General features: G+C 38.4%; 2 protein-coding genes across 2 annotated transcripts; both read left to right on the top strand.

Annotated features, from left to right (window-relative positions):
- The first annotated feature begins 677 nt into the window (after nt 1-677).
- map10 (microtubule associated protein 10) lies at nt 678-2,549 on the top strand. The gene is made up of 2 exons (XM_055227492.1): nt 678-1,823; nt 2,534-2,549. Exons 1-2 carry the CDS (start codon nt 766-768, stop codon nt 2,547-2,549), a joined length of 1,074 nt encoding a protein of 357 aa, XP_055083467.1. The 5' UTR covers nt 678-765.
- Nucleotides 2,550-3,957: 1,408 nt separating this feature from the next.
- Nucleotides 3,958-10,648, top strand: ntpcr (nucleoside-triphosphatase, cancer-related). The gene is made up of 5 exons (XM_033979678.2): nt 3,958-4,043; nt 4,558-4,720; nt 4,787-4,889; nt 7,081-7,287; nt 8,935-10,648. The coding sequence occupies exons 1-5, from the start codon at nt 4,010-4,012 to the stop codon at nt 9,004-9,006; spliced, it is 579 nt and encodes a 192-aa protein (XP_033835569.1). The 5' UTR covers nt 3,958-4,009; the 3' UTR covers nt 9,007-10,648.
- Nucleotides 10,649-14,730: the final 4,082 nt, after the last annotated feature.

Raw genomic sequence — 14,730 nt, 5'->3', positions numbered from 1 at the left:
TGAATTGGCTGCCTGAGATCCAACCTTGCATTGGAAAATATAAAAATACTAAATAAAATAGTTGGTTTCAGGGAGCCGGTTTGTTGTGGCTGAGAACAATAATATAACTGGTTAATGCAAAGTAACTCTCCTAACAAGCGCTCAATCAGTCTGACTATTTTGGTCTAGTTAAACCCAGTAAGCCCTACAGTGGCACCATCTGGTGAAGTGTAGAAAGTCACACGTGGGACACACATGGTTGTAAACCGCTGCAGGTTTCATCAAATAAAAAATAGCATGTTGACAATTGACTTAGCAATCTAATTTACAACTTATAGAACAACTTATTTACTTATACATTGGTCAAGGATATGTAGTTAGGCTGTAACACTGTCATAATGTGCAAATGCATGTGCAGTAAAAAAGAGAGTAGGACTTAGATCCAATATTCATCATAAAGAATAAATCACATTTACAAAATTGCTTTTTGGGGCGAAAATAATCTATTGACCACATATTAGAAAGTACCTCTATTTACACTGGCGTGATTTCTGAATATCAAAAACTTCCTTATCCTTTATGAATCCTTGTTGAGAGGAGGAGGAACAATTACGCGTTTTCCTACATTTCCCATGAGTCCCGCTGTTTGATGACGTACAATTTTTTGCGACGGCTGTTTCCATGGAGCCGATAGAAGCTTAACAAATTAGCTTGTTAGCCATTTAGCGGCGCGTTTATGGTGTTTTGACTCTAAATACGAGGTTACAAATACACGAACGCGTTAAAATGGAAACTTTATTCTCATTCGAGCTATTAGTGGATACGATTCAGATGAATATCGACACAAAAGCGTCTGAGGAGCTGGCTGTAGCGCTGCGTCTGCTGGACTTTCCTACGCTTATTATTTATCAACCAAAACACAAAGACCTGAATCAAAAAGAGGGCGAATATACTTTTAATAGAGGCAAGGCTTGTTTCTTTAAAATGAACATGGACACGCTTCAAAGCCATTTGACAAGCACACCTCTTTACGCAATGGTTTTGGATGTAAAAGAAGAAATACCCAAGTTTGTTGGCAGCTCGCTTATTTCTCTCACTAAAGTCATGAACAAAATAAAACAAGATGCCACTGAACGTGGTGTTTCTACTCCTTCTTCACATGGACAAAGAGGAACTGTTGGAATATCTAACCTCAAGGGAGTGAAAGTTGGGACACTTTTCCTCAGTTATAAACTTCTGAGCCTGGGTAGTAGTTTAATACCACATATAAATGATAAAGTGGACTCTACAAATGTGGATGTATGCTTGAAAGACAAAATCAACAAGAAAGAATTTGATGAATTGCCTGTAAACGCTGAAAATCTGCAGAAATCAGATCAAGATGAAGGCTCTAAGCTTTCCAATGAGGAATCCATTAAACAGGAGACATTTCCCTCTGAGTGCCAAGAAATAGACAGTCATGAGGAAGAGTGCATGTCTATATTTTGTCCACCACACCTTTATTACAATAATACTGCCAAAGAAAGCAGAAAATATGAAGAGGAGAACCGCAAACTACTGGAATCAAACTTTGAGAGTATTCCAGTAGTGAGAGGATTCCAGGATGAGATTGCTCAAACTGTGCACTTAAAGGAACAGAGACCTAACGTTACAAATTCTAGCCAAGAAAAACAGCAAATTTCCACTGGTGATGTGACCCCGAATGTCATTGGTCAAGCCTTACGACAGATGCCTCTTCTCAATGCTCTCCTTGTTGAACTTTCACAACTAACCTCTTCCAATGTCAATCAACCTCTGACCGTTCACCCCAATCTGTCTTGGATATACCGTCCCGCTTCCACAGAGTCTACAACTGTTGAAAGACATACAACCAAAAAATCACAAAATGAATCAAAAAGTAAAAAAGTTGTGAGTCCAAAGTCAAAAGATTTATACTTCCCGAGACACTGCTCCACTCCAGTACAAGGGGAGAGGAAAAGTACTCCAAGAAAGAAGCTTATATATGGGACAACAAAATCATTCAATCTAAGGCTAAAGCAAAATGGTCCTATTCTGAAACAAAGAGAATGCATGGAGTTATTTGAGAACAAGATGCAACGTAATACAAGCAAAGACAAGTCAAAAGGTGTTGAAAAGCTACCAAAATTCCCAAAAAGCAGGTCTGTTCAAAGATCGAAATTGACTGAAAATATAGAGACAATGATACAAAACATTACATTGAACTCAACACCACGAGAATCCATTACAGAAAAACAGCAAAATGTGGAGTCTGCTGCTGCTAAACCTATTGGGACACCACATGGCGACGCAAGCATTTCTGAAAAAAATCTGCTGATTGAAAGTCCCTCGAGGCTAATACACATCCCTACTAATGTTCAGAGCGACAACAGTGTGAAAATAAATCAATCTAGTCCTGACAACCACACAGGGAAATATTCAGGAAGTAGGAGCGGTCGTAGCAATGTGGATTCTTCCCTTTCAGATCACAGTGGGGGAGAGGAGGACTACACTGATGACTTTAACAGCTTTGAAACAAGTGATGTCTTATCTCCAGATGCCACAAGTCCTAGTCCAGAACTGCAAAGACAGATTACCAAGACCCCCTCAGACTTGGGTACATCTTCCAACTCTAGCCCAGAAAGTATCAAAAAGACTCATCGATCTGTGATTCCAGCACCAATAAAATCATTAAGATCTCCACAGAGAGCACTTAGAGGGACTTATAGAATTCAACGTCCAACTTTTGGGGTTAGTTTTTCTTCAGAGGATGGAGACACAGGCAGGGCATCCTCAAAAGTATCTGCTTATTTGGGGAAACCAGTTGGTGACAGTAGCAGAGAGGAAAGGAGCTCTGGCGATAGTTTGACATCAATGAGAGATCGGAGTGAATCGAAAAGTAGACAAAGTATGAAAAGGTATTCAGATGAGTCGTCATTTGAACATAAATCAGAGGACGAGGATGAACTTGGGACTCTCGATTTCAAAAAGGGCTATAAACATATTTCTGAGTTGGTAGTACAGAAACTACCGGGATACACTATGTAAAATGAAAATGTAATTTAAGGGTAATTAATGATGAGGATCTGGGAGTTGATTGCAAAAAGTCTATCGTTTTTGTGCTGTTGTTCTGCACACCACTGTAATACCAGTTAGAGCAAGAACATCACAATTTTGCATTTATTTATTTTTTATATTTATTGATCTCTGTATAGTGCAGATAACACAGGAACAATAACATGCAGCCATTCAATGTATTAGTATTGAATATAAACCACCACATGTCTGTCAAGTCACATACTAGTGTCAACTCAAATCTAATATATGCAAATATAATTTCATTTTCATAACAAGTCTGGAGGTAATATTTTGAGCTGCCTGGAGCAAACGGCAAAGTCAAAGCATTATGTGCTGTTAAGCTTACTTCCTCTTTTGAATTAGTTTGCATGTATGACAGTTATGGCCCAGTTTCTTGATTTTAATAAAGAAAACATTATGAAAATTATGTGTTTTATCTTGCCCGCCTGTTCCGGTTATTTGCATGAAAGGCTATGGTCTATATAAGACTGCAGACAAGCAACACAAAGAAGTGCTCTCTTCTGAAATAATGGCTATTGTCTATCCATGCAAATTTGCCCTATTATACAACTGTGATTAGTACTAGCTTCTCATAAAATGCACTTCTCTGGCCTTTTCATTCTCATCTTCCCCCCCTCTCAACATATTTGAATGGCAAAAGGGACAGTTACATAAAAAGATAAGTATATTTTTTAATTGTGTGCATGCTTTCTAACCGTATCTGCTTGCATGGATAGAAGAAAAATTAGTAACACAGAGGTTTAGACTTTGTGGCATAAAAACAGAAAAGCCTGATAAATATTTCACCTGCACAATTTCATGTATCATTCAGTCAGACTCAGAATTAACCTATATTCTACGCTTGGGATTTAGGAGTATCACTGCGCATGCGTCCGCCTAGTATTTACGGAAGTGCCACAGTAGAAGCGTGGCTGATGTGTTGAATGAAGTAGGGATGATCAAACACGTTTTCTTGACAGGACCACCAGGTAACTCGGCCCTGCTGTGAGAAAAGGGGTATTTTAGTACCTTCAAAACAACACGATTCAATAAGCTAATGTTGTTATTTTATTTTAGGCAGCGAAGTTTGCTGTGCTAATATGACTGCTCTGCCTCCTTCAAATGATCCAAAATAAAAATAGTGTTTTAACATTATTAACATAACACAGGTAGCTTTATTTGCCTTTTTAACTTCGTGATCACTTTCTATACTTGAGTGTAGCTACTACTGAGTTGAAAAGAACTCAGTTTCCTTAGCTATTTCCTAAACTGATATAGAAAAATGAAGTGCTAAGCTTTAATGAACGTGTCGCATTATTTGGTACATGCTAACAGCAAGAAAGCAAAACTAGCATTTATTAAGTAACGCAAACACTTGTCAAGTTTATACTGAATTGGGTGATGGTGTAACACGACTTTGCATACATATGTTGTTTTGTAACACCAAAATGTAAATTTAAAAGTAATATCAGAATGGTAACATTTGCTTTGTTATGCTGACAGGTGTGGGAAAGACCACTCTGGTGCAGAAAGCCTGTGAGTCTCTGGTATCATCGGGAGCAACTGTAGAAGGTTTTTACACAGAGGAGGTGAGGGCAGGAGGGCGGAGAGTCGGCTTTGATGTGGTCACTCTGACAGGGAAGAGGGGTCACCTTTCCCGAATCAGGTATATTCTCCTATAGTGAACACTCTCTGTTTTGTTGTGACTAAAACCATTTGTATTTGAACTCAGAGACGCGGCTGGTCCGTCTCGTGGCACACGGGAGTACACAGTCGGGCAGTATGTGGTCGATTTGCCTTCTTTTGAAAATCTGGTTCTTCCCCTCTTCAGAAATGTAAGCTTAAAAATGTGCTTTGCAAAAAATATATGTACAAATTATTTAAATGTTTTTGGAAAAGATGGGTCAGTTGGGACAAATGCAAAACACTTTATATTTATTTCACATGTATTCTTGAATGCTTTTCTACGATTTAGCTTTCCGTCAGGTCTGTACCTTAGCCACAGCTTAGAGCACTAGCCATTGAACCTATAACTAGTCTGTGACCATATCTGCCCCAACAGAACTACTCAGCGCAAAATGAGCTTTCAAATAAACTAATGGAGAACTCTGTACTTGCACCAGTCAAACCCACATTACATTCAATGCACATTGCAGATGTGTTGAATTCCTGTAATTTTATAACATAACTTTTCTCTTCAAAAATGCAAGCCCACATGTGCTTTACCAAAATTACCATCATCAATAGATCACGCTAAGGAAAACACTTGTCCCCGTCTCTTTTTAAGAAATCATCAGACCTTTGATTTCTACAGAATTGATGGAATAATTTGAAGCTTGAAAATGGCATAAATTCCTCTTTGACATTTTTAGTGTAGCTGGTGCCGTCTGGCTGTCACTGGTCGTGATTAATTCGGCATGTAAAGTGAGCTTGGAGGGCTGCCTACATAAGAAGAACTAGAGATGTTTGAGTCCACTTTTGTCTCTCTCAGAGCCACTCTTTAATCACTACTAATCACCCATTACTGTAATCTACTGTAGTCGCATAAAGGAACTGTGTTTGATGTTCATAAACAAGCCCTGAGCAGTGTATGTGGTACATGTATGAATTGTAATGGCATGTTAACTTTAAAGAGGGCTATTTTACTGATTACATTTTATAGTTCTTAATCATGGGTTAAGAATACTGTACCCCAGGGGGTCTCCATAGCATGTTTTTAGTCAAAATGTCGTTCACAACATCAGAAAAAGATAATACACTTCCATAAAAGTTAGCATTATAAATGTACAAAGTCTAACCATAAAATACAACGTAACGATTTAATTAATTTTGAAACAATCAAAGACAAAGATCAATATTGTAGTTTACAATTAAATGTGAAAAAGTAAAGTAATGATCATCTGTGTATGTGTATCTCTGTATAGTTTATTACTAAATGCTAAAAAGCCTGATCTGTTTTCTTTAAAGATGCCAAACCAATAACTCATTTGGACACATTCAGAATGACCTTTTGGAGAATATATTTGTTCTAAAGTTCACAATTTGCATCATATATATAAATGTGTATACTGTGAGTTAGGATACACTTCATTGAATGATATGGTTCCACTATGTCTACAACACATGTCCATTCCTATGTTCAGGCACTTAAAAGTCATTGCCTTAAGGACAAACCTGTCTATAAATCGTTGAGTATCCTTAAATATAGCTTCACGTTCACCCCATTGACTCCTTCTGTGTGATCTTGGCTGTAAGCTTTGGGACTGTTTCAAAAATGAACTTTCAACCCAAACCAAAATGTAACAAAGCCACCAGAAAAAAGCCACTTCTAAATCATGTAGGAGGATGGAGGGCTGTGCTGGGGCTCTGTGAACCCACATCTCACTATGGGCATTTAGTGACGCAGTCTGTGAACTTTTAACCTCAGCTGCATCTGTTTAATAATTCACTATGATATGTGACTGTCATAGCATATGGCTGATGTATAAATATCTAGAATTTTCTGAATGATGAAAAAAATAGGGCAATTTCCACAGCAATTAACGATTAAAAACAAATGTTATATCTTTTGAATTGTGAACATGTGAAAAGTCCTCAAAATTCCACCTATAATGAAGCTGAAACGCATGAATAGATGTCAAGGGATGTTATATAGTTTCTTTTAATATTGGTTGACAATATATATGTAATATATTTTTCAGCAACATCAAAAGGATTGAACCTTAGATCAAATATTAAATCACTTGAGCTTTTACATTACTGTATCTGCATATTTTATTTCAAGAGCCAAGATGTGGACTTGTGGTGCATACAAAGTAGTTAGATAAATGAGAAGAAATAAATAAGCAGAGAATTAATCCATTTAGCTTTTCCATATTAATATTGTAAATCATTACCAGAAGCTAATAGAGCCATGACATTTTGCCTGCTTCTAATTGTAATGAAGGAAATACTTAACCACATGTTTTATTAAACGGCAAGAATCCATTTAGAGGTCACCTTGGGTTTCCTCCCCCTTGTTGGCAGGTGGACTCAGGAGGAGTGACAAAAAAGGTCTTTATCATCGATGAGATTGGTAAAATGGAGCTCTTCAGCCAGTCGTTCATCAGAGCCGTGAGACAGACTCTAGACCGCTCCTCCTGCACCGTCCTGGGAACCATCCCCATCCCCAAACAGAAACCTCTGGCTCTGGTGGAGGAAGTGCGGGCCCGGAGCGACGTCAAGGTTTACACTGTGAGTAAACTCTATAAACAGTCACCAGGAGTGGAGAAAATGAATAATACAATGTTTGAGTGTCCACAGAGCAATATATAAATCCAATCCAGTGTGCAGATGGGAAATAGGAAGTCAGATTTACTTCTCTTATTTAGCCTTTAAAATTGGGACAAACCTGGGACAAACCTGGGACTAAACCAGGAGTAAACCATGACTAGAACTGGACCAAACCAAGTCTACATCAGGGCTAAAATGGGCTCAAACAAGGACCAAACTAGGGCAAGTGTGAATGCCCCCATAATGTTGTTTCTGTACAAAATGGTAAAAATAGGAACGGAAAAGTGGGATTTGGGTCAGAAAAGTTACAATTTTTGTGTATATTGTCATCCCAATATTTTTGTCCATGTATACACACAAACAATTGCCCCTACTATAAAAAAAAAAACAAAACAAAAAACGCCAAGACAATTGTACATGTATTGGAATTGGGTCACTTTTGGTGCCTAAGTCATGCACTCTCTATAGGGTGCTGCTTTACTGTATCAGACGGTATGCTCTCTGTGTTGTCGGTCAGTGTGGTACAGAAGGTCCATGGAGCGCATTATCCCTCTCCTATAGCAGGATTAACTCTAAATCATGCGTGACTGATTCAACAACAAAGGCTGGTCTCAAACGTCAAAATAATTTATCATGGTGGACTCGGTTATGGTTATTGTCATGCAAAACGCTCTGTGTAACAGTAAATGTACTGTGTGATCTGGAACTTTATTTACAGTGGATCACCAGAGGAGGTTACAGTAATAATGATCTATCAATGGTCTGTTTAACATGGTGGACACACAGACAAACTAGTGAAAGTGTGACCGTTCCCTTTAACCCTTTGAACTGAATTTTTCTAGTCATGAAACAAAATGTCCCATTTAATACTATGCAAGTTTTGATACAAACTTTAACTGCATATGTTTAGGGCTTAGGCCAATCTAGCTATATAACCATCAGAGCATTTACTGTAGATTAAGATTCTGAAGTGTAATGTAACCAAAACTCCATGCATTCTGCCACAATGGTAGTTAATCACTTATCGTTAATTAGTACATTAATTGAAGCATAACACATACATTGTGAATAGTACAATCTCCTTATTGTGACTCTTTTGAAAGTCATCTGCCTGTAGATAATGGCATTTACATCGCATGGACACATGGACTATGCGGATAATGAACTTTGGGTTTTGACCCATATTGACCTTGTGCTTTCCAGTGTAATGATCTTATACTTGATGAGCCGCAACCTATATAGGTTAGGCTTTGTCTGTGTTTATAATTACAAAGAACATTTCCATTTTGTGGGAAAAAAACCCTCTGTTAACTCACTTTAACTTCTCCAAACACGTTCTGAAATGTATAGAATTCTTGTGTTAGTTTAGCAATTCAACATTTCAAAGTTCAGTTTTCTCTCAGATGTTATTGATGGATGTGCGAAAATGACAACTGTGAATGAGATGTTTATTTTTAAAAAAATGTATTACCAATCAGTAATTTGTCACATTTGTCAGAAAAAAATAATTATCTTTACTGAGAAACCTACATGTATTCTTCCACTTAATAAACAGAATTGTTTTTTTTATTGTTTTTCTTAGTAATTTGTTTGTTTCTTTTCCACCAGATTTCTAAAGAGAACAGAAACTCCATTCTCCAGGACGTCTTATCCACTGTGAACGAGTGCCTCAAACATTGACCCCCTGCAGGTTGTCTGAAGGTTTCTCTAAAGCCTTAATCCCAATGCAGTTTGTATGTTCAGGAGTAAGCCCATAGGAAGGACATTTGACATTGTTTTGACCCATCCCAGTCTGCTGATGAGCAGCTCTGTCACATGCATAAATTCACATGTCCCATTCACTGTTTTCAAGCTGCCCGAAAGTGGATTGTGAATAATTGATTGCGAGAAACGGCAGAATACAGAATTGCTTGGTTATTGTGTAAATACAGTTCAGTCCCCACAAACAAGCTTCCCTTTTTCCTATATTTCATTTAGCTGAGTCAGCATTAATAACATAATATAATACTTTATTTTGGAGAAGACATGTCCCAATTTCTTTTAATAGTAGCAGTGGTAATGATATTTTTAAGCCTTTAGCTATTCAAGTTAAACTCAAAATGTGTTTACTTGTATCTGTGTATATTTATCAGTTAGCCATAATAGTTTATTCATAGCCAAGCTGAGAAGTGAAAATAAAACTGGTTTTGCATAATTTTTTTTGTAGCCGTTGTCCCAAGAATGTAAAAAATGCAATGAAAGATGCTTAATATTATTTTGTGGGTTTTGAGCCTAATCTCTGGACGTAATGGAGTTTGTATCCGGCTAAAGTGAGATTTAAAAGAAGGATAGAACTTCACACTTAAAGATCATAGTTCATGTGGGATTTTGTTGCTGTTATATTTTGAGAAAGTTGAGAGATGAGGTCAAACACTTTAAAGTTCAATATTTGGTCACCATCAGATAAAAAATGCAATTAAATACTTGTTCTGTCAATGGGCTTTAATAATATTGCAGTTTCTTTATACCTAGGGACCTAGGCTGGTAACAGCAGTGGAAAATGCTTACAACCGCTGACCCTAGTTAAGAAAAAAAATTACTAGCTATTGCTCATAGTTTGCTCTTAACCAGGTTCTTTTGCAATATATAATGTAAAACACGGGGAAATGGAGGTAGACTATAAAACACGTATAATATAACACATATACAACAAATACAATACACATATATAACACATACAAGATTTTCCCCTGTGGCCTGATACTGGATGGCTCATGACTTAGTTTTGGGGCCAGGCTGAGCGGTTGGGTACTACTGCTTTTGGATACAATCAGTATTTTCATAAACAGGAAAAGCAAACAGGAATAAACAATCTTATTTTCTATTTAAACACAGATGTTGAATGGATTTTTAAAATGTTGCCTACCCATTTCCGGTGCATTGACTGGCAGTTGTGAGCTCATTTGGCTGTGTATCTGAGCCGTAGAGGCGTCTTCAGGTCATTTCAAAGTGAAGCTAAATCAAAGCGTGTTTCCTGTGTTTTGGATGGCGTCGAGCTGCAGATTGTGGGTGTTACATGTCGTTTTGGCAGTCGTCCGAGCTGCCAGCTGTGAAGTGCGTCAGACCAGCCACTGAGCCAGCATCTGCTATAGCCACATTCACATACAAACAGAGGATTTAAGGCAGAGGTCCAGTGGCAGCTTCATACCCAGTATTCAGATTATATGTGCGGGATGGGACAGGTGCTCCGAGGATGTGGAGTGTGGGACAGTGGAATAAGCTGCCGAGGGAGACGGCTCTTCCATTTGACAGCTTGGTTATGTAACAGAAGTAAACATGAGAGGTTTGTATTCTCTGAAAGATATATAGTATATTTAAAGGTGAATTATGTAACTTCTCGTCTCCATGGAGATGGTCCTGTGTTGCCTGGGATGTCCCCGAGTACATTAAACCTATCTATATTGTATTTATTCAACTAGAGGGATTTTTATTGATCAAAAATACATTAAAACATGTTTTCTAACTGTGATCTGGATTGTCTCTGACCTGATCTGACTTGGACTGGTGGTGTAACCTGCATGTCTCCATGGTGATACATTACAACAGATAGATGCCATGCTGTGAAGCATATCCATGTTATGGGTCCAGAAGAAACAGGTGTCATACCCCCCATAGTGTATAGCCTGTATGTAAGTAGTAAGTACCTGACTTTGAATAAACTGTATCCATCCATAAGCCCCATACACTATACCCATCATATTTGAAAATCTCTCCTCTAAACACAAACATTTTGCTGTAACTGAGTTTTACAGTGGTACAGTAAATATAACACATAGTAACTGCAGGCAGCTGTTGTTGATATCGTCTTTCCTCTCTGTCTTGGGGAGGAATGTGTACAAGCCTTCATTCATGATAAATTTGATCTGGGAGTGTATACAAACTACTGCAGTAGTACTATGGAAACTAGCCCATATATGGTACTGGGAAGATTAGACAACAAGCTGTACTCTGCATGTGATACATGGGCTGTGTATTGTAATGCCATAAACAGGATGTACTATAACTTTTCTGGTGGAGGGTCTGTAATCTTCTTGTCTCCATAGAGATGTTATTTTCGCCTAGAATGTTCCACTGTATGGCCTTAAATGTATTTATCTCTATGGCAAGCGAGATGCTACCAAGACATGTTAGGTTAGATCTGTGGAGAGGAGTGCCCATTGACAGTAGAATACATGTTTTTGGAGGTGTTATTAAGAAATGAAATAATCTGTTGTTGAAGTAATGCAAAATCCCTTACCACTCTATTTGTTAATGTCTGTGATGTCAGGGTTGATCCATTTACGGTCAGCGTGGTTCTTTTATTACACAACATTAAAACTCATACATGACTCTCTGTCTGGTGTAACTCAATAAGCTTAACTGTCGGGGGTAAAGGATGTATTGGTGTGTCCTCAGCAGAACGGGACATGTTTTTTGAAAACCCTGAATGAATCTGAATAATGTCCATATCTCAAAGATGCATGTGCTCCATATCAGTGGGACAGATGTCTGTGAGGCACCCTGCTCCCTTTATCCCAGCAGAGGATAGGATAGAGAAAACACAAGGAGCTTACACCAATCCAGGACAAAAGAGGGTGTCCTGCTGGGAGGGATGGGCTGGGGAGAGGGAGACAGGGATGGACACCTCTATAGTTATTGCACTTTGAGGCGCCGTGACAGCTGTACAGAGGGAGGCTGTGTTCCATGATTTATACTGTATAGAAATGCCTCAGGTGTCAGAACAAATTGCACAGAAAATAACTGAAGAAAATCTGATGTAATGTTGATGTAATGTTAATGTTACAGGGACATTCAGTACACGGACGATATAAACAGTGTGCTGAAGGATCTTTGGTAACTACATTAATAAAAATAGTTTGATTGGATATATTTGAAAGTGCTCTATGCAAGTTTTCTGTTTTCTGATGTAATGTCTGCCACCTGTATGTCCCCATGGTTAATTCTTTGCCTGGAATGTTACACAGCATGGCATTAAACTCCACAGATCTGACCTATAATCTAGCCTGGTGGTATAATCTCTGTCGTTTTGTCATGAAAAATTGTAATATAACCAAAATAAGTCAAATCAGGCCTTAAAAGTGTGTCTTTGTCTTAAGGTTACCAGGACTACCGCAGGTCTAAACTAAGTCTAAACAGGAACTAAATTGGGCCAAACCGATGTCTAAACCAGTGAGACGCCATTACTAAACTATATTCTTGATAAACTAGGACAATATAAACTAGAACTTGAATTGAACTTACTATCACCAGGGGTACCCACCATGACACCGTCTGAGACCCTCTGCTCCATTCTGATAAGCTAAATCTTCTTCTCTCTCCTTTAGCTTACGCCACAGTAAGACCTACAGCAGAAATCAAGGTCATTTCTCAGTGCGGTGCGGCAAAATTCCTCCTTCAACCATAGTCCTGACAACATGTAAGAACAATTCAGATTTATTTTCACATAGCTACAACCAGGGTTTATAATTGTGTTTGCTTATAGGTATAACTAAGGTCCACTGTTCAGGGCAGGTGTGCAGGTCAAGTTTCAGCTCCAAAGCAGGTCTACATTGATGGATCTTGATCTGTTCTTCCATTACACCACTTTCATTGGCTGCTGGGGGCCTGAGGGGGTGGGAGGAAGAGGAAGGTAGGGTTACAAAGACAGTAGCACATCTCAAAAGAACAGAAGACCTGAGAGGAAATTGGGAAGCAATTATATAATGATGGATAAAGTGTCTCAGATGTGGTTGTATTGGTAAGGAGGTAGCAGGGTATTCTTAGTTAACTATTAAAGATATACTATGATACCTTTCTGGTGGAAGTTTCATCAGTGTTGTATAATGCTTTGGCAGTATCTTATCTAGCTTGCATTTATTAGATTTTAGGTGTTTTTAGTGTTGAAAGAATATCTAAAAAAAATGCATTATTATTATGAGAAGGGTCACCTCTCCACAGATCAGGCTTGTAACTGCTTGTTTCCATAGATCAGTTAAATACCGTGGCACATTCAAGACAAAGCAGTAACATTTCCATAGAGACAAACAGGTGGTTGACCATTCACCTTACATAAGTTGCATTTTGTTTTATTATTTTACTTTATCCCAGTGAAATGACTTAGTACTAAACTGCATCTAATCCCTTAACAACTCTGTCCAGTGTAACCCGTCTTTGCACAGCCCCAGTGATGTTTTCCATCCTGGTTCAGAACTGAACTGATGCCTGAGGACTTCCCTGGATCCAGTTACACCTCCTCCTCCCTCCTTCTGATCTCCGGATCTCTCTGAGGTGCTGTGGTAAGTCTTTATATGACTCACTTTTCTGCAACATCACAAAAAGTACCCTGTCCTTCATCGTGCGGAGGGTAAGTCATGCACGTTGTGATTAGTGGTTAGAAAATTGGAGAAATTCAACAATCCAAGAGTGCAAAACTACGTGGGTGTTGTGTTTTGCGGTGACAATATCCGCTGCCTTCTTGTCCAATGTTAGAATTGACAAGAGACGTTTTAGACAGACAAGTGAATCTGAAATGCCTTCTAGCTAAAAGCTGAACAGTGGGTGATGTCACTATACAATGCAAGGGTCAAGACTGAGGTCATGTGATCGATCGATTGCTGGTGAAGCGTTGTCCCTTTAGGGTAGAAAGGATGTGGATGTCAATGCAAACTTGACAGCAGAAAACAAGTGTATAATGGGTTCGTTGTGGAAGGAGCTGCCAAGCAAATAATTAAATTGCTTTAACAGTAGTGGTGGAATGAGATAGTACAAATTAAGGAAACATATGTACTATCATTTAATTGCAGTAGTGTTATAGAAGCAGTTGAGACGGTGGCACTATATGACTTTGTAGCCGTGATTACAATTAAGCTAGCAGTTGTTGTCATTTAGTAATAATAGTACTGCATTGGAAGTACTGTAGTAGTAGAGGTGGGAGTCTGGTAGTCAGTAGTAATGGTGTTAATGAAAGTAGTGCTACCAAAGCCACATTACAATACAATTATATGTTTATCCCATTGTTCTTGTCATCTTAAATTTTGTGTTAGTTGAAGTTTAAAGGGCCCATATTATGCAATTTTCTGATCGATGTTATTATCTTGTTTCCTCATGAAAAACATACCTGGGGTTGAATTTTAACACACAAACCCTGCAAATGTGTGCTGAGTTCTTCCCTCAAACTGAAAACACTGTATATTTCCAAAGCTCAACATGCTCTGTTCCACCTTGTGATGTCATGTGGTAATACAGGAAGTGCTCTGCTGTGTTTTTAAACTCCATACACCTTCACTAGAATCATTTGGATAATTTCAGCCTTGGAATCTACTGAACTAAAGGTAAAAAGTAGCTGTAAATTGTGGCTTCATGACATCACAAGGTGGAACAGAGCAT

This window comes from Periophthalmus magnuspinnatus, chromosome 15 (assembly GCF_009829125.3).
Source record: "Periophthalmus magnuspinnatus isolate fPerMag1 chromosome 15, fPerMag1.2.pri, whole genome shotgun sequence".
Taxonomy (NCBI): domain Eukaryota; kingdom Metazoa; phylum Chordata; class Actinopteri; order Gobiiformes; family Gobiidae; genus Periophthalmus; species Periophthalmus magnuspinnatus.
This window is presented reverse-complemented; position numbering and strand designations above follow the sequence as displayed.